This window comes from Balaenoptera physalus (assembly GCF_965194825.1).
Source record: "Balaenoptera physalus genome assembly, chromosome: 9".
NCBI classification, from domain to species: domain Eukaryota; kingdom Metazoa; phylum Chordata; class Mammalia; order Artiodactyla; family Balaenopteridae; genus Balaenoptera; species Balaenoptera physalus.
The window spans coordinates 17,457,679-17,482,801 of record NC_138888.1 but is presented as its reverse complement, the minus strand read 5'-3'; the positions used below and the strand labels follow the sequence as shown (position 1 = coordinate 17,482,801).

The 25,123-nt window shown below is 42.4% G+C and overlaps 1 protein-coding gene across 3 annotated transcripts in view; it reads left to right on the top strand.

The window, feature by feature from the left end:
- SASH1 (SAM and SH3 domain containing 1) overlaps positions 1-25,123 on the top strand; it is a 251,572-nt gene that overhangs the window by 56,349 nt on the left and 170,100 nt on the right. Inside the window, exon 1 of one of the 3 annotated variants that reach the window (XM_082474431.1) lies at positions 4,033-6,172. The exons of 1 other annotated variant lie outside the window; for it this stretch is intronic. In XM_082474431.1, the coding sequence (XP_082330557.1) occupies positions 6,044-6,172 (129 nt within the window). In that variant the 5' untranslated portion in view covers positions 4,033-6,043. Of the gene's footprint in view, positions 1-4,032; positions 6,173-25,123 lie in introns of those variants that run through there. One more of the 3 variants, XM_082474433.1, reaches the window with a different exon arrangement.

The following is a 25,123-nucleotide window of genomic DNA, read 5'->3' as shown; positions in this document are numbered from 1 at the left end:
GTCAGGTAGCTCTCAGAGAATCTCACAGCTCTCCACAGGAGACACTGCTCCTATGTTAATTCAGAAGTTATTTCATGGTGAGTTGAAGTCTTTGGGTCCTTTGCCTTAAACATTGTGAATTCAATGTTGGTACCCCACTCAGAGTCTTTTGCTTCTTGTCTATAATGTGTATTACTGAATAGTTCAGAATCCTTGTATTTCAGAATTACAAATGGCTTTAGAAATTACCTAGTCTGACCCAACTATGCAAAATGAAATATCGGTCACGTCGTTTTATGCCTGATGGAATAATTCCCAGGCAGAACCTTGGTGTTTACATAGCATCAGCACAGAGGAAAACCTAACTGGCTAGGCTAGTAACCTTGCTTATCAGAGTGGAAGAAGAGATTTCAGAGAAAAGTATTTATAGCCCTGAATCATCATTTTGTTTATTTACCTTCTCTCCCTAGCCTGTTTGGGCTGTCTTCACTTGGTTTTAATTTTTCTTTAGTTTGCTCTTAGCTCTTTTCTCAGTCTCTCTTACTAAATCCTCCATGATGAAGAGGCTTTTAAACAGGTAATGCTTTAGCATGGGTTTGGCTCACTTTTAAGGCAGTTGTGGAAAAAATGTGTTTGGGATTGTCAAGGGGGAAAATGTTTTGGCATTTCAGTCTTTCCTTGAAGTTAGTCCCCACCCCCCTCCCCCCGAGGCATTATGGAATGCCCCACGTTAGAGTGCCAGAGAGGATTGCTGACCGTAGGCAAAAATTAAATGAGTTTATCTGTTTTCATTGCTCAATTTCAGAATGCAGTATGGTAAAAAAAAATTTTTGGACTATTTATAATCTTTTGGATTTAATCTCTGCTTTTTTTCACATCTTTATTGGAGTATAATTGCTTTACAATGTTGTGTTAGTTTCTGCTGTACAACAAAGTGAATCAGCTATACGTATGCATATATCCCCCTATCTCCTCCCTCTTGCTTCTCCCTCCCACCCTCCCTATCCCACCCCTCTAGGTGGTCACAAAGCACCGAGCTGATCTCCCTGTGCTTTGGGCTGCTTCCCACTAGCTATCTATTTTACATTTGGTAGTGTATATATGTCCATGCTACTCTCTCACTTCTTCCCAGCTTACCCTTCCCCCACTGTGTCCTCAAGTCTGTTCTCTATTAATCTCTGCTAATCTCACATTTTTTTCTGTAGAAAATGTGTTGTCTTTAAAAAATAACAAGTGTTTGAATGAAGCTGTGTTCCTAAAATATGTACTATTCTTATGGATAATACACTTTATTGCAATAAATACATTTAATATTTTATTGTCTGCCCTTAAAAGCCAAATGTCTCTGAACATCTGATTTGGGGATCTCCATTGACATATCTCATGATGGTTTCTTTTACCAGTTAATTTTAAAAAGCAATCCGCTGGTTTAGTTTTTCAACATATTATATTTTACAACTTCACCTTCCCTTGGCAATGTGTTCCTTTTCCTTATTCTGACATTCCCATAGTTTCAAGCTCTCAAATTTGAGCAGATTTCACAATTGCCTGGGGAGCTTGTTAAAATACAGGTCACTGGTCCCATCCTCAGAGTGTCTGACTCTGCAGGCTTGGAGGCTGGGGCCGGAAATTTGCATTTCCAACAAATTCCAACAAATTAGGTAATGCTAATGCTTCTGTTCTTGAGTCCACACTTTGAGAAGCACTGATCTAGATAAAATATTGTAAAAGATGGAGCTAGTATGGACTAAGGTGGTGCGTGGTAGTGGAGACGGAGAGAAGTGGATGAACTTGACACATATTTAGGAAGTAGGATCCACGGGGCTTGTCCATGGTTAGATGGGAGTGATGGTGAGGTGTGGGAAGGATTCAAGCATGTCTCTGAGGTTGGTAGCTTGAACCAATGGATGGATGTAACAGAGTACTGAAATGGGAAGTGAGCCGGGGTGGGAGGGTTGGATCGTAGTGAGAAGTCATAAATTCTATTTAAAGTTTAAATAAAATATTTTTATACATCAAACACAGTGCCTGACATAGAGCTGATTTTCAATAAATAACATCGATATTACTGTTATTAATACCTTTCCTTTCAAACTGAATAGCCTTTATGACTCCGCCTTGCCAGAGGTAACCTCCCAGCCCTTCCACTCAGCAGCCACGTTCCAGGGCTAGGAATTAACTCCTTTATGTGACCCAAGAGACAGGTATGAACAGGGAAATTTTATAGATATCACCTTGTGGTATGAGTGAATAGGGGGCGGGAAAGGGGGGAAAAGGTTCTAATACATAGAGAATTGCTGCCTGCATTTTCACACACAACCTCATAGCAACTGTATTAAGGAGATGAACTATCCCACTTTACAGATGAGATAAATAACTTGCCCAATGTCTTATAGAAACCTGAGTGAAAATTCAAACTGGGCTCTGTCCTGAACCCATTATGTTTGTGTTACTGCCAAACTCTACCTTTACTGCCAGGCAATAGATTTTTTTACTTTTCTTATGTCAAAATGATGTCCTAAGTAGACTGCAGGCAACACCCTGCAGCTTCTAGACTAGTGGCTTTTAAATTTGTAATCCTGCCACATAGTAAGAAACAATTTTTTACAAAGCAATCCAGTATTTGCATTTATATGTGTATGTGTGTATGTATGTACTTACGTGTTGCACGCATATATGTGCAGCTGTATGACTGACACTAATTTTCCAAGAAGTAACACTTATTGAGATAGGTGCATTTCCAATATTTACTTTCATTGACTGCATTCTGATAGTTCATTGCAATAAATGTTTATCAGAACCCACAGAATTGATTTCAGTCAACTTTTGGGTCTCTGCTAGGTGTCTAGAAAATTCTCTTCTAGATCCCTTTCTGTCCTTGGAGTTCACTTACCAACATCATAACAATTCCACAGAGCTGGATGAGGGAGAGCCCTGATGGAAAGAGAAAAGGAGAAAGCAGGATTCCTATGTGTATACTTTCCCTATACATGTCTTTAATGGCACATCTACACTTGCCCACCTTACAGAGCTTTGTGGGAATCAAATAAATTACAGCATAGATGAAAGAACTTTTAAAAGTAATCAAGTCATCTGACTTTGATTCTGCTCAATATAGTTGTGTCCACTTGGAGTGATCATTCAAGTTCTCCGGAGCCCATTTCTTCATCCTGAAAATGAGGGATTTGATCCAGATCACCTTCAAGGCCCTGTCCCGCCCTCATGGGATATAATTCTATTACAAAAAGCTCTTTGTAAACAGTACCCTATGGGACTCTGAAATAGTTTGATGATGATTGTGATGTTGCTAATTATTCTTTATATTTTGTTAAAAAGCCCCTGAAGGAATTTTTGGAAGATTGACGTTAACCAAAGGAGAAAAGACTCAATTTGGGAGAAGTAATCAGACGCATTTTGAGTAGAAGCATCATGAAGCTGATAAGCGAAAAGGTTCAGCTTCATTTTTCACATGGTCAAAAAAATTATTACATACTACAAGTAGAAAAATGCTCAAAATTTCATATTTATGTACAGACAGCAAAATTGTAGGTACCACCATTCCCCCTCAAATGTATTACTTATTTTCTTATCCATTTATTAGGGAATGCCAGGACAAGGAGCTTAAATATCTAGGGTAGCTTGATTCTCTAAGTACCAAAATGCTGGCTAAGATTTAGTTATATTGATATGTGTGTTTGTATTGTTGCAAAATGGTACCTATCTTTAGATGACTCTGAAATATAATATCACCTCTGAGGAGGTACATGGCAATTCGTGTGGCCTTGCCTCCTCTAGGATGGGAAAACTGCAGCACAGGAAAGTTAAATGCTTTGCCCTCAGGTGATCTGATGAGTCTAGAAGAAAGACTCACGATTGGTGCTGGAGAGTCCTGCCCCGACCATCCTGCTTATTTGGCTTCATGCTCAGTCACTTGCCAGAAGGTGTTGATGCAGAAAACTAGCCGCCCCCAGTAGAAGCAGCACTGTCCTTTGTATTTTCTTTTTCCTTTTTTTTTTTTTTTTTTTTAATATTTATTTAGGTTGCGCTGGGTCTTAGTTGTGGCGGCATGCAGACTTCTTAGTTGCAGCATGCATGCGGGATCTAGTTCCCCCACCAGGGATCGAACCCCGGCCCCTTGCATTGGGAGCACAGAGTCTTACCCACTGGACCACCTGGGAAGTCCCTCCTTTGTATTTTCTTGAATTGAGTAAGGTACCACATGGCTAATACATTGAAATTCTTAAATATACATAAAATCAACTCAATGGTTATTTTACCTTTTCCTATCATTCACTTATTTTCATGTCTTTATAGATGTAATAATAATAGTAATAATAATAAAGCCCACCAATGCTTTAATGAATTTATTTGGATTCCCAGCCTCTTAGAACACGCACCTGACCTAACTCCAGCATCAGTCCAGGGAAAAGCACCAGGCCTGGTCATACTGACTCTGCACCCAGCACTCCACTTCAACACAATGCCTCCTCACTATCAAGGGGAAACTTTTGCTTTCTTTTTCTTTGTCATCGGGGATTATGCGTATAAATTTAATTACCTTTGGAAAAGTTTTTTTTTTTCAATTTTTTTCAATTTTGAACTTTCCTCTAAGGGCTATTCATCCTTTGGATCCCGTAATTAATGCTTTAGGAGGGGAATTTCGAGGGACATGATCTTGTACCCCTCCTTTCATGTGGGCTCAGAAGGAAAAAACAACAACAACAGCCAGAGCCCTCTAAAACAAGCAATGGCTCTCTCCCTGGGGCACCTCACCTGGGTTTTTGTACCACTCAGTCCTTTAACATAGGGGCAATTCATTGTAGTTTCTGAACTGTTTCACAAAGTGATCAATCACCAGATCCGATGTGACGTGGACTGTCATCTCCCAGGGAGAATTCTGAGTGGTTTTTAAAGAAACAATCACAAAAGGAGAAATGCCTCTACAGGGCTATTTCCCTCATAAAATAAATCCGTCATGGATCTTGTCCTTAGAAAAACACACACGGGGCCCCAAGTGTGTTGGCTTAATGGCTACAACCATAACATTTTCTTTTGAAAAAGGCCCTTCCCTATGCCCTTACTGTAAAGGAACCATTAAAACCCAAAGCGCATTCCCCCTAAATAGCTGTCACCCCTAGCAATGCATGGCATTGTGGGCGCCCAGGAACCAAAATGTCCCCCCTTGTAATAAACAAGATACAAACAATGGCTCGTGCCCAAGCTTTCACACTTGTTTTTCCAAGTCTCGGCTGCCAGAGGCAGAGCTGTAATTCCTGAGGTCGCTTGACTTCAGGAGGGGCGAGGTGTGCGGGGTAACTACACTACTTGGGAACTCCTTCAGCAGGAGCAGCTTAAAGATTAACTTTCTCGAGTTTCTGTGACCAAAACTGTTTCAGTGAATAGCGTGATTGGAAACTTGTGCAGGCGGGAGACAGCAGCGCGGCCGCTCTTTCAACAGGCGATTTGTTCTCCTGTCTGTGGCTCATTTCCATGCAAAGAGCCTGACATCAGAGCACCTTTTGTTGCTAAACGCTTTCTTTAGCATCAAGGGGAGAGAGTCATGTGGAGCTGGAAGAGCTCATTTTGAAGAGAGGGGGCCCGGGAAGTACCCTCCAAGTTCCAGAGGCGCCGCGGTCACCCCGCGGGGCCCTGCCCAGACTTGCTGGAAGAAATGAGTCTCGTGCCTAGTTAGTCTGTCCCCGTCACAGGAAGAGACGCCTTTGCTCCGGGTTGTATTGCTTCTGGGCTGCCAGAATTCCCCGCCGTAAAACTCGGTGGTGCGAACTTTGCCTCCTGCTACCGGGTTGCCGAGCCGAGACGAGCCGAGCCGAGCCGAGCCGAGCCGAGCCGGGCTGGGAAAGTTTCTGGACCTGTCAGCCGCGCGGCCCGTCGCCACCGAGAGCCGAGGTGCGGGCGCCTGCCGGGGGCCCCCGCCGGGTCGGAGGCCGGGGCCGCGGGGGATGCGGCGCGGAGGCGCGGCTCGGTGGTGACGCGGCGGGCGGGGACCGGCGCCGGGGACCGGGCGCGCAGGGCTGCGGGGCCAGGGCGCCCCGGGGACCCGGCCATGGAGGAGGACGCGGGAGCCGCCGGCGCGGCGCCCGAGCCCGAAGCCGAGCCCGCGCCGGAGCCTGAGGCGGGCGCTGGTCTGTCCGAGGCGTTCTCCCGGCTCTGGACCGACGTGATGGGCATCCTGGTGAGTTACCTGGAGAAGCGGAGGCGCGGGGAGGGCGGGTCGCGGGACCCGGGAGCAGGCAGCACCCCCGGCGCCCCGGCGCTCCCTTCGCGCTCGCGGACTCGACAAGCCCACCCCTCGGGGTCGTCCTTCTTCGGCTCTAGCTCTTAGGGGGTTAAATACACACGGTTTAGGATTTCAAACCCTAATTAAAAAGATAACCAGCCACAGATCACATCAAAGATATATATTTTAAACAATCGGGTATGATATTCCACAGTTTAATCTGGGACACCTGCTGAGAAGTTGGTGTGGAAAAGACAGAGTCCTTCAAAGAATAGATGTAAATAAATACTGTTTGGCTGATGTGCTTCCACAGTCGGATTTGGGAAGAGGCTGATGTTACTGATGTTTATCTCTTCACCATGTGCTGTCTGACCAGGAGAGGAAAACAATTATCTCCTTACTCAGAACCACAGAAAGTTTACTTTGTTTGCAGTTTTTCAACTTGTAGAATTACAGGATATTTGTTGTTATGTGTTTGGGACTAAAAACAATAAGACTTATTTTTCTAAATCTGTATTGTCATGCATTTTGAAATGTCCAGTAACTAAACCCGCCCATGGGTTTGGCATAATTTCTGAAAAATAGTTTTTAGGCATGGAGGATGAAGGTTTAACTTGTTCAGGGTTCAGCGCCTTGAGGAATGAGTAGATTTGCTTTGGTGGAGCTATAGGTAGGCAGGTAGACTGGAATCAGATGGGTGGGGTTCTTACAGTCAGACATCTTAACTCCACACATGAAAAAGTCAATTTCAATAGAAAGATTCGGAATTGGGAGTTGTGTAGATCATTGGAAGAGGCTCTAGATTTACTTGGAGTTTTTTTTTTTTTAAATTGGAGGAGGTGTAGTTTATAGAAAACTCTTCTTTGGTAATGATGAAACCATTTTTAGCACCGTAATTAAGCTCTTGGACTTTGGAGTGAGTTAGCCTGGATTCAAATCCCAGCCCTCCCATTGACTGACTGCATGATCTTGGCCAAGGTACCCAACTCCACTGACCTTCTATTTCATCACCTGAAAAGTGAAGCAAAGATTTGCTTCTTAGGTTTTCTGAGATTTAGCTAAGCTGATATATAGCTAGTGCTCCATACTGATACATAGTAGGTGCTTAATAAATAATAGCTCTCTTTCTATTTTTTTTTCTTGCAAATGATCTTGTGTCTCAACTTTCCAGACATCCTAAAGTCCCAGTTATTCCATTTTCAGGTGTCCTTTGGTATTTATGATTATTCCTGTATAGAGAGCCAGGGAAGGTTGGTCAAAGATTTCTATCTGCTCGTCTCACTCTCCGATATTTTATTTTAATTAATTTATTTTTTGAAAGCAGATTTATTCAGGGAGATACACACTCGATAGAGTGTGGGCCATCTCAGAAGGACTCTCCAATGTTTAAAAAATACATATTTAAAAAATTTTTAAGTTAACGCTTTTTGCATTTTCTGAACATTACTGATGAATATGGGCCTTCAGTGAAATTCCAGAAAACCCGATGAACATATATAAAAGTTGTGGTGATTGATAGATTGTTTTTTAAGTTTATCAAGCAGGAAGCTTATCTTGTTATTTCTTGCTCAGGTCTCACTCTGTAAATTTTCAGGCACTGAGAAAATGGGCTTGATGACATCACATTGCATCCCTTACTAGGCTGTGGGCTGGGGAGGGAAGGGTTAGAGATGCTCACTTGAACTGAAGTGTGGGCTCAGGGTCGTTTGGGGGCCGGGGTGGCATGGACCACTTTCTGAAGATTTGCTTTCCCTTCCCTGGCAGATTCCAGCGCTGTTGGGTCAGTTGTAGCAGAGTGTTCTTTGGCTGAGTTAGAAGATGGGGTGGGGCTCAAGAAGCCCAAACCTGTTATTCAAAAGGCAGATGCAGGAGAAAAGAAAATATGTGCTTCTTACAGAGCTAATAGTTCAGTGTGAGGCTGAAGGACAGTAAAGATTGTCCCAAACAGGTAGTGTTCACCCGTGTTTTCCCATCTTTTATAAGGTCTTATTTTGCTTTGTCTTGGGCATCAAGATTGTTCGTTAGTGAAAAAGTAGACAAAGAGGACATAGATTACCTGCTGTCCTTTGTACGTGCCTGTAAGAAGTCACCAGGGGAAAAGGATCTTTATTCTGCTTTTAGAAAGCTGCCATCCAAGTGTTTATAAGAAACTATATCTTGGGAAGAATGTATCAAGACACGAAACTGACAGCTGACTTTCTCTGTTCCTAAAGAGATAAAAGACACCATTTCCTTCATTTTGTATTTAAAATATGGCATTTTGCAATCATCTATCAGCCTAGACAGGTTGAAGTGACTTGATCCCTGGCATATATACATTGTTAGTGGCAATGTCAGACTGCACCCCAGTTCTCTGACCTCCACCAGTCAGGAGCCTGATGCCATGACGCTCCGTAGTTAACTATCCCAGATCAACTTGGTAGAAGTGTAATGACATCCAGTCATTTTAGGCAAATGCTATTTGGAAGATTAGGAGAGTAGAGGTAGTAGGGGAATTATACATCCAGACATCATACTTAGCAGATTTCAGGCACAGTTGCTACTTTATTTCTTAGATTCTTCTTAGTGTAAAAATGTAAACTTCAAAGCTTATTAGGTTAAAACTGTATTTAAATGAATGAGCACAGCCCCTCTTTCCCGAAGGTGCAGTACAGCGAGAAGCCCTCGGCTTCCCCCTTGGATTTTGTTGGTTCTAACCCAGAGAGGGGGGAGAGTGTTGCCCCAGAGGCATTGATCTCTGTAAATACAGGATGGTTGTTTGAATTCATTGGGACACATTTTACATTTAAATTAATTCAGTCCTGCCCAGTTCAGCACCAATCAGTTGCTTTTATATAATTGCTAACAAAACGCTTATTTAGAGAAGTAATAGTATAATTTATGGCATGAAAATGTTTGAGTGTGTTGGAATGAATAAAATGCTAACAAGTGAATATGTAAGTAGAGAGTTAAGAGAAAATGAGTTTACAAAACCACTATCGATGTGAGGGCCTGGAGGGCATGGTCTGTATTTCACTCATTCTTCTACCTGCAGGGCTTGGGACGTACTGGGTGCTGAGAATATGCTTTTATTGAGTGAAAAAGGAAAAAAGTATGTACTCTCAAATGCAGGAGCCACTTCAAAATACAGTTCTGTGAAGACTCATGCCCCACCTATAATGGGGCGCATTTATGAAGACTTTAATAAATTCTGCTTATGCCAAAGCTACCACTTGGACAGTTGCGTCATGCATACTTAAATCCTGGCACTTCCACTGAAAATGTAATGGCAAATTGCGAAATGTTTGTAAACCCTGAGCAATTAAACCGTGGCCTTCTTGCGAAATACGCTATTCTGTTCTCTAACTCGGCAACGTGTGGTCTGCCTGGGTTTTCAAAGCCTGTCACCTTTCACGATGACATGCTTAGACTTCTGTTGAGAAGTGCAGAACAAGTTAGAATCCTATATAGGGAATTCTACTCTTTTATCTTTACTTCCTGGTTGCAGACAAAGCATTTCTTTTTTGGGGTGGGGGAGAGTAGGTTTTTTTTAAGAGTAGGAGTTGCTGAGGTTATCAGATGAGGTAGATCATGTTTTCAGCCCCAAGTATCCATTTGGTAATTTGTGATGGTTCATAAATTTTTCCTCCAGAACGCGAGGACTTCTTAAACACAGAATCAGGCCTTTCAAGCTACTTGTTCTCACTGGGAAGGGAGAGGAAGGGAGTTAGTGAGTGACTATTGTTTGCAGGATCCTGCAAGATGCACCTCCCCCAAACCTTACATTTCCCTGCTATGTTCCTACAATTTACACCCATTTCCTAGCAATGCTTAGAAAATATCCATTGTGTAGACAAACTCTACATGGAGGACCTTCCCCTACTCTTAATTCCTATTCAGGCTACAGAAAAGAATGTAGTAGGTTTATCTGTTAAGTTTATCTTTAGGTTAAGTTATCGGCTAGGTTCATTCTGTTTAAGTTTATCAGCTAGGTTCATTCTGTCTTGCTGTTTACTGAAATCCTCTTCCTTAAAAGACCCTCCTTTTGCTCTGTATTTCTGGGCAAAGTATAGGGGAGGGGAGGTGTCAGTGAGCTCCCTAGAGGGCTTTTAAAATGCAAACTCCTTTGTACAGACCAGTGTGTAATTTACATATTCTCTGGGTGGTGTCTTAGGTAAGCCCTTCAGCTAATGACTTAATTTTTTAGGTCTTGGAATCTGAGAGTCAGCCCCAGTTTCCAATATTCTGACTTCATCTTGATTTTTTGTCCCTGGTAGCCAGCTGAAAGCCTATGGCTTTTATATAAGTAGAGAAATTGCAGGGTGATGTAGCGGAAGACACTGACTGAAGAGACCTTGGAAGTGAGTCCTCAACTCCCTCATTGAGAGAGGAGGGACCGAAGGGCTTGAGGCAGCAGCGTAGGAACCAGAACTTAGACCTCCCGATTTTCACTTCTTTGCCAAAGTTAAGTCTTACGGTTCTGGCTGGGGTCCTTAATTTGCTGTCAGAAGAGGCTCTGGGACTTCCCTGGCTGTGCAGTGGTTAAGACGCCGTGCTCACAATGCAGGGGGCACGGGTTTGGCCGTCTGGCCGTCGGGGAACTAAGATACCACATGCCCTAAGGCGCAGCCAAAAAAAAAAAAAAAAAAAGCTAAAAAGAGGCCTCTGCACTAAAGCGACAGTTCATGCTCCCTGTCTTCCCGCATCCTGCTTTCATTTGCCGCTCTCTACCCTGTAACCCTTCCCTCTTCCACCTGGCTTGTTCTGCATCCTTGTTCACCATCGTTGACTCTCAACTTCCAATGATAGAGTGCAGCAACGTGGGGAGGGGAAGGCAGTGCTCACAGGGGCTGAGTCCTGGTGCTGTGCGGGGGCCCATCCCAAACTTACCTTAATTGGTCCTCTCACTGGGACCAGTGAGCATTATTGTCCCCATTTTACAGTGGAGAGGTAAACGTGCATGTCCTGAATCACACAGACAGTAAACAGGAGCTGGGATTTGGATCATGTGTTATTTCCTGGAAATTAACTCCTAGTTGCAGTTTTATAGTTCATTCTTTCACATCTCTATCGAGACATCTATTGACTGTCAATCTTTTTTGCTTAAGCTGTTGAGCTAAGTACTAGCCGCACATGCCCCTGACTTCCAGAAAGACAGTAGTTGTGTAGGAAAAACAGCATCCACTGTCCCTCCCCTAAATACCCAGTCCTGCGGTGTAGTGTGCAGATCGCCCCAAAGAGCACAGAGTTGGGGAGGGTTGGCGGTGGTGCTGGTGCAGGAAGTCCAGTCCCAGAAATGCCTTTCAGTTTGGGCCCTGGCAGTGAGTAGGCTTTACCTGAGAGGTGTTTCCCAGTGAGGGCTAAGCAGGAAAGAAGAGAGGAAGGGCCTTCTGGGCAGAGCCAAGGGAAAGAAAGATGGGAGAGCAGAGAGCACTGAGGTGGGTGCCAGGTCCTGAGTGCTGAAGTAGCTGGAATCATTCTGTAGGCTTCAGTGAGAAGCCATTGCAGAATTTTAAACTGACATGTGTCATGATCACTTTTTCGAAAAGTGACTTTTGGGGGTGATGAGTTGGTGATGAATTTGGAAGAAGACTACTTCAGTGATCCAGGCAAGAGAAGATGAGAGCTTGGATTAAATGTTTATGAAACATACCAGTTTATCTGTCACCTGGCTGCTATTAGTCCCCATATTTTACTCTATAAGGAGTCAGGGATTGCTCATGGTAATTTACTTTTGATAAATTCTTTTAAGCTCAAGAGTAGGCTGGGTTAATGCAAGAGATTTTTAGACATGTTGTAGTGTTGTGATTTTTTTTTTTTTTTCATTCTAAAGAAGAAGTATCTATCTTGACACATCTATGTGTACACATATCTACTTACCTGTCTCTCTATACTGGAGTAAATGATTTGGTTCCTTAAGGAGGGGAATTATTATTTATAACAATATACACACAATGCTATAGCTAAATGATGTTTAATACCATCTTTTAAAAGCTACTTCTAGGGACTTCCCTGGTGGTGCAGTGGTTAAGAATCTGCCTTCCAATGCAGGGGACGTGGGTTTGATCCTTGGTCGGGGAACTAAGATCCCACATGCCGCGCGGGACAACTAAACCCACACGCAGGGATGAAAGGTACCGCATGCCACAACTAAGACCCGTCGCAGGCAAAAATTAAAAAAAAAAAAAAAGCTAATTCTAGAGAACAGTGAAATAGAGGGATATATTCAGTTGGGCATATTGATCCATAAGCAAATCTGTAGCTCAGTTTTACAAAGGACATAAGAGAAAAACCTATAACTAGCAGTTTACTTAATGTATTCTTTTTAAGAGTAATTTATGCTTCAGACTTAACTATCATAATCCCACTGTGATATATGATGTGCTTACCCATGGTTTACACACATTCTTTGCTTAGGGTAGAAATAAAATTATTCTCAAAATAATGAATTTAGATGGATAGAGGCTAAGACTAAGAATTAACTGTACTATTTATTACCAGTGAGTATAGACTAAGACTAAAAGAATTAACCAAACCTTCCGACTAAGTTTGAGATAAAATGTATTTTTATGATGACCTGGATTTGTCATTTCTCAGATGGTATGCTCATTTATTTATTAATTTAATTTGGTAATGAGACCTGAAATTTGTGGGTCTGTTCCTCATTAGCTTTGCTCCTAGGCAGCTGTCTAGTGTCCCACCTTTTGTTCCATAAGATGTTTCACTGGGTAGCATAAATTCTCTATGAGTTGAGATGCCTCATAGAGATAACCTAGCTTGTATTTTTTCTTGCTTGTCAAGCCCTGTAATAGAGATGACTCCGGCATGGAGATTGGAGACCCAGGCCTTAGAGTATCTTAGAGACTTGGAAGACAAAAGCTTGATAATAAGATAGTTTTTCCTCTCTGTAATCCCTAATTTTTTCTTTTCTGAAGAGATCTCCTATTGTCTTTCACCTTTCTAAGCTGATTGGTAAAAACGTGAATACGTTTGAGTTTATAAGGACTGCTCTGTAGACTTTTGTTCCATGTGTCCATAGAGATACTTTGCGGCTCTCCTTGGTGTCTTTGACGTAGATTTGATTCATGGTTTATTTTGTTGCTTCATCCATTGTTTGTTTGGTTTTACAGCAAGTAGTGAGTGAGGAAGGTCCAGTGTGTCTGCACATCAGTCTGTGCCTGGTTGTGGCTGTGGCTTCATTTTCTGTCCTGGCATGCAGAATTAAAAGTGGAATTACAAGGGAAAGAAAAAGAAATGCATATAATTGTAATTTTAACTAAAAGTATCATTGAAGGGCAGAATAAAAAAATTTTAGTATGTATCCTGAGCCCTAGTTACTTTAAAAATTTATCCTAGTTAATTTTGGGGACTTGAGTACTTTTGCCTAAGACTTGCTGTCAACCGATAGATTTTTCACGCTAGAGCTAAAAAATGTTTTTATGCTTGTTTGGGCGCTCTTAAAAATAGGGTGTTTCAATATTAAGTTATTTGTTATAAAGAAGAAAGGAATATTCTAGTTTAAGAATAAGTATCTTCGCTATAGGCTTACATCCATTTTCAGAGGATTTTAAAGGCCACACTTAAAGGTAAACCATTAACAATTTTACAGATGTCCTTCTTTTGGATATGCACAGGGTTAAAAAAAATTTTTTTTTTTAACAAAACAACGAGATACCCCTACACACCTGTAACAATGGCCAAAATCTGGAACACTGACAACACCAAATGCTGAAGAGGATGTGGAGCAACAGGAACTCTTGTTTATTGCTGGTGAGAATGAAAAATGGTACAGCCACTTTGGAAGACAGTTTGGCGTTTTCTTACAAAACGAAGCCATATTTTTACCATCCAGTCCAGCAATTGCACTCCTTGGTATTTGCCCGCAGAAGGTGAAAACTTATGTCCACACAAAAACCTGCACACAGCTGTTTATAGCAGCTTTATTCATAATTGCCAAAACATGGAAGCAACCAAGAGGTCCTTCAGGAGATGAATGGACAAATATAGTGTGGTGGAATATTATTTAGTGCTAAAAAGAAATGAACCATCAAGCCATCAACAGATGTGGAAGAACCCTAAATGTATACTACTAAGTGAAAGAAGCCCACCTGAAAAGTTTTTTTATTCTGACTATATGATGTTTTGGAAAAGGCAAAACTGTGGATACAGTGAAAAGATCAGGGGTTGGAGGGAGGGAGGGATGAATAGGTGGAGCACAGGGGATTTTTATAATGATGGATAGATGGATGTACAACACCAAGAGTGAACCGTAATGCAAACTTTGGATTTGGGGTGATTATGCTGTGACACTGTATGTTCATCAGCTGTAACAAAGGTTCCACTCTAATGAGTACGATGGGTTTATTTCAACACCACCAAGCGATTCTCAAATTCTCAGTGGACACTGACGGAGTTTCCCACAAATTAAATTCATGTCTGACACTATCTACTAGTGTCAGATCCCACAGGTTAGGGGCTCAGTCCCAAAGACTGTCCCTATTTCAGTTGCCAGTCGCAAGTCCAGATTGTTATTTGTGCTTCTGAACGACTGGCTATAAATTGGAGGTTCCTGTATCCCCCCTAGGGTTCCATTAATTTGCTAGATCAGCTCACAGAACTCAGGAAACCAATTTACTTGTTAGATTAACCAGTTTACTTACTAGATTACTGGTTTGTTATGAAGGGATATAACTCAGGAACAGCCAGATGGAAGAGTTGCTTAGGGTGAGGTAGGTGGGAAGGGGCGAGGAGCTTCCATACTCTCTGGGGCACCACTCTCCCCGAATCTTCACGTGGTCACCAATCCAGAAGCTCTCTGAACTCTGTCCTTTTAGGTTTTTATGGAGGCTTCATTATGTAGGCATGCTTGATTACATCATTGGCCTTTGGTAACTGAACTCAATCTCCAGCCCCTCTTCCCTTCAAAGAGGTTGGGGGGTAAGGGTGGGGTGAGACTGAAAGTTCTTACCCTCTAATTACTTGGTCTTCCTGGTGACCACCTCCATCCTGAGGCTATCTAGGAGCCCCAGCCTGTGTGCCTCATTAGCATAAACTCAGATGTGCTCTGAAGGGATTCCTAATGAGTGACAAAAGATGCTCCTATCACTCCAAATTCCAAGGGTTGGGAGCCCTGTACCAGGGCTGGGAAGAAGACCAAGTATCTGTCTCCTGTAAGTCACAATATGACAGTGGGGGATATTGATAATGAGGGAGGCTATGCCTGTTTGAGGGTAGGAGATATATTGAAAATCTCTGTACCTTCCCTTCAACTTTGCTGTCAGTCTTAAGCTGCTAAAAAAATGAAGTCTTAATAAGAAAATAATAATTAAATTTTTTTGTTGTTTTAATCAAGAGAAGGGTAACAGAATGAGAACATTTAAAAACAAAAAAATTGATTAAACACCTCTTAGAAAACTGAAAGGTTATTTTGTGAGGGAGTTAAGAGCAAAGGAAGCAGTTCAGAGTGGCTTCAAATCCTGGCTTCAGCATTTAGTGGACCTGTGACCTGGGTGAGTTCCTTAACCATTCTATGTCTTGGTTTCCTCATCAGTAAAATGAGAATGATAGCCACTCACATTATTTGGGTTTGGGTTAATTAAATCACTAGAACTGTGCATGGCATATGGTAAGCAGATCATAAATGTTCGTTATTATTAGCTGTTAACGGTTAAATCTCCTTTAGTTGGAATATGAATTAATTTCCCTTCATTCTCATCTTCAAACGGAGTGATGATCTGATTCCACATGTTCAATTTAGGATTGATATTAACTATTGATTTAATGTATGTCACATGTCCTTTTTAGAATACACAATTTAAAAACAAATGCATAAATCTCTTCAGAGTATTAACTTTCAGGTTTCATGTTAGGAAACGGGTGTTAAAAATGATCTGTATACTCGAGAGAAAATGTATGAAACTTGTGAATAGGCACGGTTTTCTGGAGGCAAGAAGGTATTTGTAATGAAAACATATTTTCTGTTTAAATTGTGTCCAGATTGCTATTTGCAGTTCTCTTGTGACTAAGTAGCACAATAATATGAGATCTTTTTAATAGTTGACTTCTTAGAAACATGTAAAATATTGAAAGCATCCACTTAACTAATGATTTTATTTTTTGAATGCTGGGCTCATGTAGATGTACTAAATCTACTTTCATTATCTTGAACTTTTTTGTGAAATATTTTCCCAGGGTTTTATTGAATTAACCAATGTTTTTGTCAGGGTTGCTAAACATTCATTCTGTATTTTTGCATCTTAATTAGGAATCTTCCGTCTCCAATCAAGAAGTTATAAAAGCGTCATACGGTAGTGTCCCCACCAGAGCCCAAAGCAACCTGCAAACACATGTTAGTGTGAACGTGATAGAAAATGGGATTGCTTGTGGTTTGAGAAAGATTATTATTATTATTAATTATTATTATTATGCAGTATGCCACTTATATACATTTTAATTTGGGGGTAACTTCACTATGCATCTATAGAAAACATGAAGGAATTTGAAACTTTGGGAAAGTCTGTAAAGACGAACACTGGATGCTGGAAAGATAAGACATTTCATTTTTAAAGCATATTTCATCATGAGATACAGTTTTATTGAAAACGTTCCACAAAAGTGTAGCCTTAGGACATAGTCTACCGGGGAAAGGTCATTAATGCCTCTGCAGCATTTTGCTTCTAGTTACGTAACATGTGGTGCCCAGGTGGTGACTTAATGAAAGCCCCTCATAACACTGGTGCATGGTAATGATTTGCCCTGATTAGGATATTATGAAACTGAGGCTGTGGGATGAGCATTAAAGTAAATAGGTGTCAAATGATTCATAAAAGGTACATGAAAGATACACTGAAATCCACACGATGTAACTTCAGCACTAGCAGAGAACTATGTACTGTTTCAAGAGACCAGAATGTCAGCTGGTAACCTCCACATTCTATATCAAAGCACTCTTCCGCTTGTCACATCACTGAAAGACTGCACATTCCAGAGCTCGTGTCTTTAGAAAGCCGGGTATCTTCCATGGTGGAAGAGCTTCCATAGAAACCGGAGGGGAGGCAAGTACAACTAATACACTCCTTAGACATCAAGAGATTTTCAGCAGGTCACATCCCTTACTCTTAAGAAGTGCTGCTCTAGAGATTAGATGATAATACTTACATTGGCATATAATTCCTTACATTTCATGGTGTGTCCTTTACATGCATCGACTGGTTTAATGCCCTTATAGCTACCAGAAACCCAGCCTTGTTGGCAGCGACAATTCTCTAGCCTGGTGAGTAATCTAGGGTTCCTGGTTTCCTTTTCAAACACACTGACATTTCACTGCCCATATTTCAATACCCGTAATTCAACAATTTCTGGTTGATTCTGGCTTCTGTAAATTCTAGGCTTCTAAGTTTTCACCTATTTTATCTGTTAATTAGAGGTGAAACTTTTGAAGTTATATCTTTGCAAGTATTTTCAAATGCTCCTCCGAAGTAGACCAGACCCAGCTGGATGTGGGCTCTGCTATCTTTTGAGCAGAGTTTGGGGGTAAAGCCAGAAAGTGATCCCTAGTCTGGATTTTCCCATTTTCTACCCAGGCTGCCTGGTCCCTGGGGTCTTGGATGCTATAGGGTGGGTGAGTGTGGCAAACACCAAGACTTTGCAGGCTCACCTCTTCCAAGGAGGCAGAGAGAAGCACAAACGTCTGGTGTCTCATTGTTACCAGCTTGCCACAAATTCTAGAAAAGCCAGACTTTTGTTCTCATGGCTTCCAGTTCTTCTACTGTGGAAAACAGGAAGGCCCACTTTCACAACACTGGGAAAAGCAGACTCTCCTATTGTCAGCCAAAAAGTTTTGCAAGCTGCAAAAGAGTTTGGTTTTATGACACTAGGTTTACATATTTTTTTTAAAAAGTCAAGATTTGTAAAAAGACACGCAAACCTTTCATTTGTATGCCTGTGGACTTACTTGCAGACAAGTCTAAGGGTGTTCTGTTTCAAGTCCTTACATATAAAGAAGAAAATCTGGGACAAGAGTTGCTCAAGGGCGCTAGGTTACAGATGGTTCCAAAGGATCAGCCGAAGACCAAGTGAACAAGCCAAAGCAAGACTGGTTTAAATTCCTGAATTTGCTAGTTAGGTCAAGATAAGTAAGTACTGAATTAGGCAATGTAGTTGGCAGCGGGGACTGATGAAGCTCCAAAGGTTGTTTTGGTAGAAAAATGACAACAAAATGAATGAGGGCTGGGGGTAGTGACACACTACCTTCTGGTGTCCCCTGAAGATCTAAATCAAAACAAGTTTTATTAGTGCAGAGAAAAGCATGCTGGTGTTGCTGCAGTGCCTTGGATGTGACGTTAGTCACAGCTGTACAACTAGGGATAGAGCCAACATTCTGAAGTATCTGTTAAAACTAAAGGCGATCACCTTTTTTCCTTAATTTTTAAGTCACTACTTCTTAGACCATTAGCAGTCAATTAATTGGTTCTTTGGCTTATGGTTTTCTAACGCTTTGTGTATCTATTGTCCTTGATGGGACTTTTATTTAAAAAATATAAGCATATATTCTTTGTGGCAATGTAGGGAGAGTGTGCAGGATAGAATCAAAAATTTTTTTCTGCAAACTAAAGGAACTTAGAAATTCAGTTGTCAGCGGATTCTTTGGAGGACTTCTGTATTGATTCCTATGCAGCTCTACATTCCACGCTTCCTTGAAGCTTCAGAACTCGGTGGATAGAACAAAGAACATTCTGCGGTTTGCTACCTAGTCACCCATTGTAATTATTTTTTTTTCTCAAGGAATTTGGAGGTTATATTTTTGTGCAGTAGTTGGAATATTCTTTGAAACGTGACTGCCATCAAGACTTGTTTATAAAGCCATTTTAGCAAAGATACTATGGGGCAGAAAGAGAATAGTAATAATAAAAATAGTATTGTTGGCAGCTGATATTGACTGATTGATCATATACTATGTGCCAAACACTGTACTAAGCTCTTTCCATGCGTTATCTCATTTCATTGTCCCTATAACCCTGTGAGGTAGTGGTATGGGTTGAATTGTAGCCCCCCAAAGAAGATGTGTTAAAGCCTTTTTTAAAATTAACTAATTAATTGATTAGGTTGCGCTGGGTCTTAGTTGCCGCAGGCGGGCTCCTTGGTTGTGGCTCGCTGGCTCCTTAGTTGCTGTACCCAGGCTCCCCAGTTGTGGCATGTGAACTCTTAGTTGTGGCATGCATTTGGGATCTAGTTCCCTGACCAGGGATCGAACCTGGGCCCCCTGCATTGGGAGCTTGGAGTCTTACCCACTGCGCCACCAGGGAAGTCCCTTAAAGTCTTAACCCTCAGTCTTAATCTCAGAATGCAGCCGTATTTGGAAATAGGATTTTTGTAGATTTAATCAAGTTAAGGAGGTGGTTAGAGTGGCCCCTAATCCAAAGTGGAAATTTGGACACAGACACAGGCATACACAGAGGGAAGACGATGTGAAGACACATGTAGACAGAACTATATGAAAATGGAGGATTAGCGTGATGCATCTATTAAGCCACGGAATGCCAAAGATTGCTGGCAAACCACCACAAGCTCGGAAGAGGCACGGAAGGATTCCCCTACAGGTTGCAGAGGAAGCGTAGCCCTGCTAAAACCTTGATTTTGGACTCCTAGCCTCTAGAACTGTGAGACAATGCATTTCTGTTTCAAGTCACCCCAGTTTTTGGTACTTTGGAATACAGCAGTCCTAGAAAACTGATATAGATGGGCGCTTTGTTATCTTCTTTCTACAGGGGAGCAGCTGTTGGGAAAAGGAGGAAGGTATAAAGAAAGCAGAACTTTTTCCAGGAAAGTTTTAGTACTTTGCACGGACCAATACCTTGACCAGGAGGAGAAGGAAAATTGACAAGATAGGTAAACAGTGAGCTGCGGTGAGAACCTGACCAGGGCAGCACAGACATCTGTGCAGCAAACGCTTATTGGCTTTGGGTGGTTCCGCCAGGCATGAGGAAGACTGACTCCTCTATTCCTCTCCCAAGTGCTAGGGAGTAACAAGAGGGACGAAGGTAGAGGGAAGTGTTTCCTTCGTGATGGTCCAGCATTTCTCATCTGATGAGCTCAGGAATGAAGTGGACTTGGGAAATCGCATTGTGTCCCATCTTCTCACCCAAATAAGCCCTCAGGCCAGTGCCTACAGCTTTTCCCTCTTCTGCTCACCATTATTATTACTGTTTCTCTCTCTCTGTATTATATCTATCGAGAAAGAGAGAGAGAGAGAAAGAGACGAAAGTGAGGGGAGGATGGGCGGAGATGATAAGGAAATGGAGGCTTAAAAAGGCCTTGCATCTTTGTTGTGAAGTGATAGAACTGAACTAATCCTCCAAAGAGGACAACACTTCCTTGCTCCTGCCCCCACCCCCATCTCAACCACTACCCAGAAGAGAAGCTGGGAGAGGGTGCGGAGACAAAACAGATTGTCCCATTGGTGCTAGATTTCTTGAACTGATTTCTAGGGTGGGGCAAATAAGCTGGGGGTGGGAGGAGGGTCAGAGAATCTGGCAAAGGGCTTTGGGGGATGGGGCTACATGGCCCCCAAGGAATGGTGGTGGTGATGCCGGTAAATATCAGGCTGTACTCTTTCACCCTTGGGCCACCCTTTGAATTTTCTGCCCTCCATCCTTCAAATCCAGTAAGAGGGAGATGAATCATGGTATTCCATAAGGACTATATTAGGAAAGGAGTGATAGGGGTTTCTAGATGAAAACATTAACCTCTGCTTGAGGCTTCTCCTGGTACCATTTTATTCCCCTGGTCTTTGAATGTAGAATGCCACAGGTATCTTAGCTATGATGTAAGATTGGAGGAGTCAGAAACCACTCCTTGCGGGATTGCTGAGGGTTAGGAATGAAAGTAAGAGAGGGTATGGAGAAAATGGAAATAATTTGTAGTGTGTTTTATTCTCTGTGGATTCTTTACTGGACATTTTTTTTTTTTTTTTTTACTGGACACTTTAATTAAAATCTTGTGGGATATTCATCCTAAAAGGTTCAGACCCCTGAACAAATTAATTTTAATCCCCACCATTTGTTCAGAATAAATGCTTTCAGAGAACTGTTTTTGTAAAGTGCAATAAAAATGAATAGTTAGGAAAATTAAATTTCCTACATCATCTGTAGCCCATCCTGCTGGTAATGGACTGCTCCCCATAGTACATTACCATAGATTACTTTTCCAACTCTAGTTCAGTGATTCAAGCCAAAACCTTCATCACTTCCCTTTGGAGACTATTACACAGCCCAGCAGACATCCTATTAAGAAACTTCTGATTTGCAGAGGAAAAGGGAAATTTTAAAGTTGAGACTGAGAAGGAAGATGAATCATGGCCCCAGAGGAAGAGGGCTCCTGAAGTTTTCAGAGATGGCCCCCAGCTGCCACACCTTCCTTTGGAAACAGACTCGCCAAGGGGCCTCGGGAAGTCAGTGGAGTGAGCGCGTGGACCAGAGTGTAGTCCCTTAAAGGAGTGACAGAAGAATCAGCAATCTGGAATCAAGCTCAGCAATGGGTAAAAAAGGGTATCAGACACCCCATTAATGTAATGTGGGAGTTAAAGGTGCAAAAGTTGGCTACCCTGAGCGCATTTAGAGTTTGTGATTCAATATTCAAGAAGAATATAAAACCAGAAATTGCTGTAGTTGGGGCAGGAAATGACTCAAGGCCAAAAGGAAGATCTCTGTTGGTGCCTGGTCAAGGTGAGGGTCAGTTCTGACAGGTGGCTCTTGTCTGTGATTGACAAGCTTGCTGACACAGGGATAGAGCGATAGCATTGTTCCCAAGAGTTTTGACAGCAGCAAACACTGCAGAATGCTAACAATGAAACACGAAGTCAATACAATATTAGTAGAGGTCTCCCCCCAACTCTCCATCCCCCACCCCAGGCGCCATCACCCACCCTCCCATCCAAAAGTAGAGTGTTCCTGAGACTTCATAAGCTGAAATGGCGTAAAGTGAAGAAGCAGTTGCCTTAGGATACATCTTGCTAACAGATGCACAAAGTACATCTGTTGACCTTGGAACAACACGGTGGTAGGGGGGGTCTGACCCCCGCCTACCCCCATCGAAAATTCACGAAAATCTGCATACTGCCATCTCTGCCTCAAAAACAAAAGAATTGATAAATGACTCACCCAAGGGCAGGAAGCTGAAACAGGATAGAATCAGGACTCAGACCCTAGTTCTTTTGATTCCATGTAGTGTGATCTCTCGTCGAACACAAACTTTTCCCTACATTTAGTTAATTTAAAGATCTGTAAAGTAAAAATACAGGTACTATATTAATTGAAAAGAATCCACATGTAAGTGGATGTATGCAGTTCAGTTGTGTGTTGTTCAAGGGTCAACTGTAAATTGAGGTAAAGCACAGATGATCAGACCCAGTTCAAAGCTATGGGGTCTTGAGGCTGAGAGACTGAGTGTGGTTCCCGGGGAAGGAGGTGTGCGCTGCAAAACATACACTGATCTCAAATTACCCTTTTTGCCTTTTTCATAAAAGTGGATATCCTCTTTGGGTTTCCTTCAGTTAGCAAGAACAGGGCCTAATGCAGGTCTTTCGTAAACGTCAAGTGGTGTAAAGCGAACTTTTGAAAAGGGAGGGATACTTGTATTATAAAAGACAGCACATTCTACGATTTACAAAACTCTTCTCCAAGTATTTTACTGTGTCCCCTTTTGACCAGGCAAGTTCCTGACTGTCATGCTTCACTGTTATATAATTTACAATTCTGGACTGTTTTTTTATAGTAGATCTCATGATGTGGCAAAAACAGTATTTTTCTTCTCTGAATATGCGTTAGCACCCACTATTTGTATCACTCATTTGACATTTACAGTCTTTAGGAGGCCTATTAGCCATTTTATTTGTTGGATCAAACTCTTAATACCTTTTTAATTTTTTACTGAGAACTGCTGGGGGGGCCCAGGCGCTCCCTACCAAGACGCTGACGAGGGTGGTCACAGTGTAGATGTCGCCCCCTCCTCCACCCCATGCCTGCGCTTCTCATTAGGAATTCAAGTGCTGTATGCTCACTTTCCTTAAGCACCTTCTCCATCTTGCTGCCCCTCGCTGACGTGGCTCTGTTAAAGGGAGCTTCAGTGGAAGAAGAGATGGGGCTAGAAAGAGATAATTTTTTGTTTTAATCTTTTGTGGGATCTTAGTTCCCCAACCAGGGATCAAACCTGCGCCCCCTGCAGTGGAAGCGTGGAGTCTCAACCGCTGGACCGCCAGGGAAGTCCCAAGATAATTTTTGAGGAGGGGATGTTTACCAGAATGAAGCGGCCGTGCCCCGGAAGTTAGTTAGAAGGTGTAAGCACGAGAAAGTGTTGGATTCTTGGGAGGAACAAAGCTTCAGAAGGCACAAGAAGAATTTCATTTACTTGGACGTTTTGTCCAGACTTGGGGAGGTGATGGCAGGCCTCTAAGTGTCTGACTTAAAATGTCTAGACCCTGTGTAAAAGCGTGACCGGTATGTAGGTTTGGGCCAAGGACGGCTCTTTCCTTACTTGTGTAAGTATTCATCACTTATTTTGAATTGCCACCTCAAATTCAGTGTGAAACAAGGCAGGATATAAACACATGTTATATAATTTATTTTTCTGCAGTCTCTTCTATACAAAACTCTCAGCTCTTTGAAGATGGAATAAGTAATCCAGTTTACCGAGGGGCTAGATTTAAATAGGGTGGTCGAGGAAGGAGCTGGAAATGAGTATCGTGGGGGAGAGCACTTCTCGAGGCAGAGAGAACATCAGCTGCAAAGGTCCCAAGATGAGAATGAACTTGGCGAACTTTAGGAGCATAGACAAGGCCCATATAAGGCTATTGCTTAGTGACTGCTGGTAAGGCTATTGCTTAGTGACTGCTGGTAGGGCTATTGCTTAGTGACTGCTGCAGATCTGAGTGGGTCAAGGAGACAGTCGGGCCAGAATACATCAGTCGTAGCCCAGGTTTTATTTTAAGCATGATTGGAAGCCATTGGAGCATTTAAATGAACTTATGTTTTTAAAAGACCGTTGGCAGTGTTATGGAAAATGGATTATAATGAGGTGGCAGTGGCTTGGACCAGGCTGTAGTGCTGGTGCTGGAGAGAAGTAGACAGACGTGGAATAGGTCTTAGAGGTAGAGCCTCTGAATTTGGGCTGGTTGTTAGGGGGACAGAGAACTGAGGATGACACTTAGGTGTTTTGTCTGATCATCTAAGGAGATTGTTCGGGGTTGTGAGGGTGGGGATGGGAAATCCAGATAAACCCAGTGCCATTAAACTGATTTACAGGGAGAGTTTAAAGCTAACCAGCAGATTGGACTACCATGACATGCTCTTTCCCGTGAGAATGTCCACTTGGGAAATTTAATTAGGACCAGAAGGGCACCCACTTGGGCAGTCTTGATCATGTGCCCATGTCCTCTTGAGTAGACCAGAATCCTCACTTCCCCTAGAAGGCAGTGTGGCCTGTACCGCAGAGCAGAGGTGCTGGACTCAGCCATCACCGTGACAGTGACGCAGCCTTGATCCAGCAAGGGCTAGGGTGACAGGAAGGGAGCCAAGGTCGTGGAGGGAATGGATTTGAGAGATGTGTTTGGGAGAAACGATGGGCCTGGGCTGCTGATTCTCGGGGGCAGGGGGCGGGGCGGATGAGAGAAGGGAGGAGGCTAGCATCAGGCCTGAGGCTCACAGGTGAAAGGGATGGGGGTCTGGGGTAGAGGAGCTAAAGAAGATGAGTGGCCTCCGTGTGGGTACACTCTTCAGCTAACTTTTATTTTAATAAATTTTTTATCATTGTGTTCTGAATTCACAGCATTTTAAAATTTATTTATTTTTTAGTTTATTTATTTTTGGCTGCGTCGGGTCTTCGTTGCTGCGCGCAAGCTTTCTCTAGTTGCGGCGAGCGGGGGCTACTCTTCGT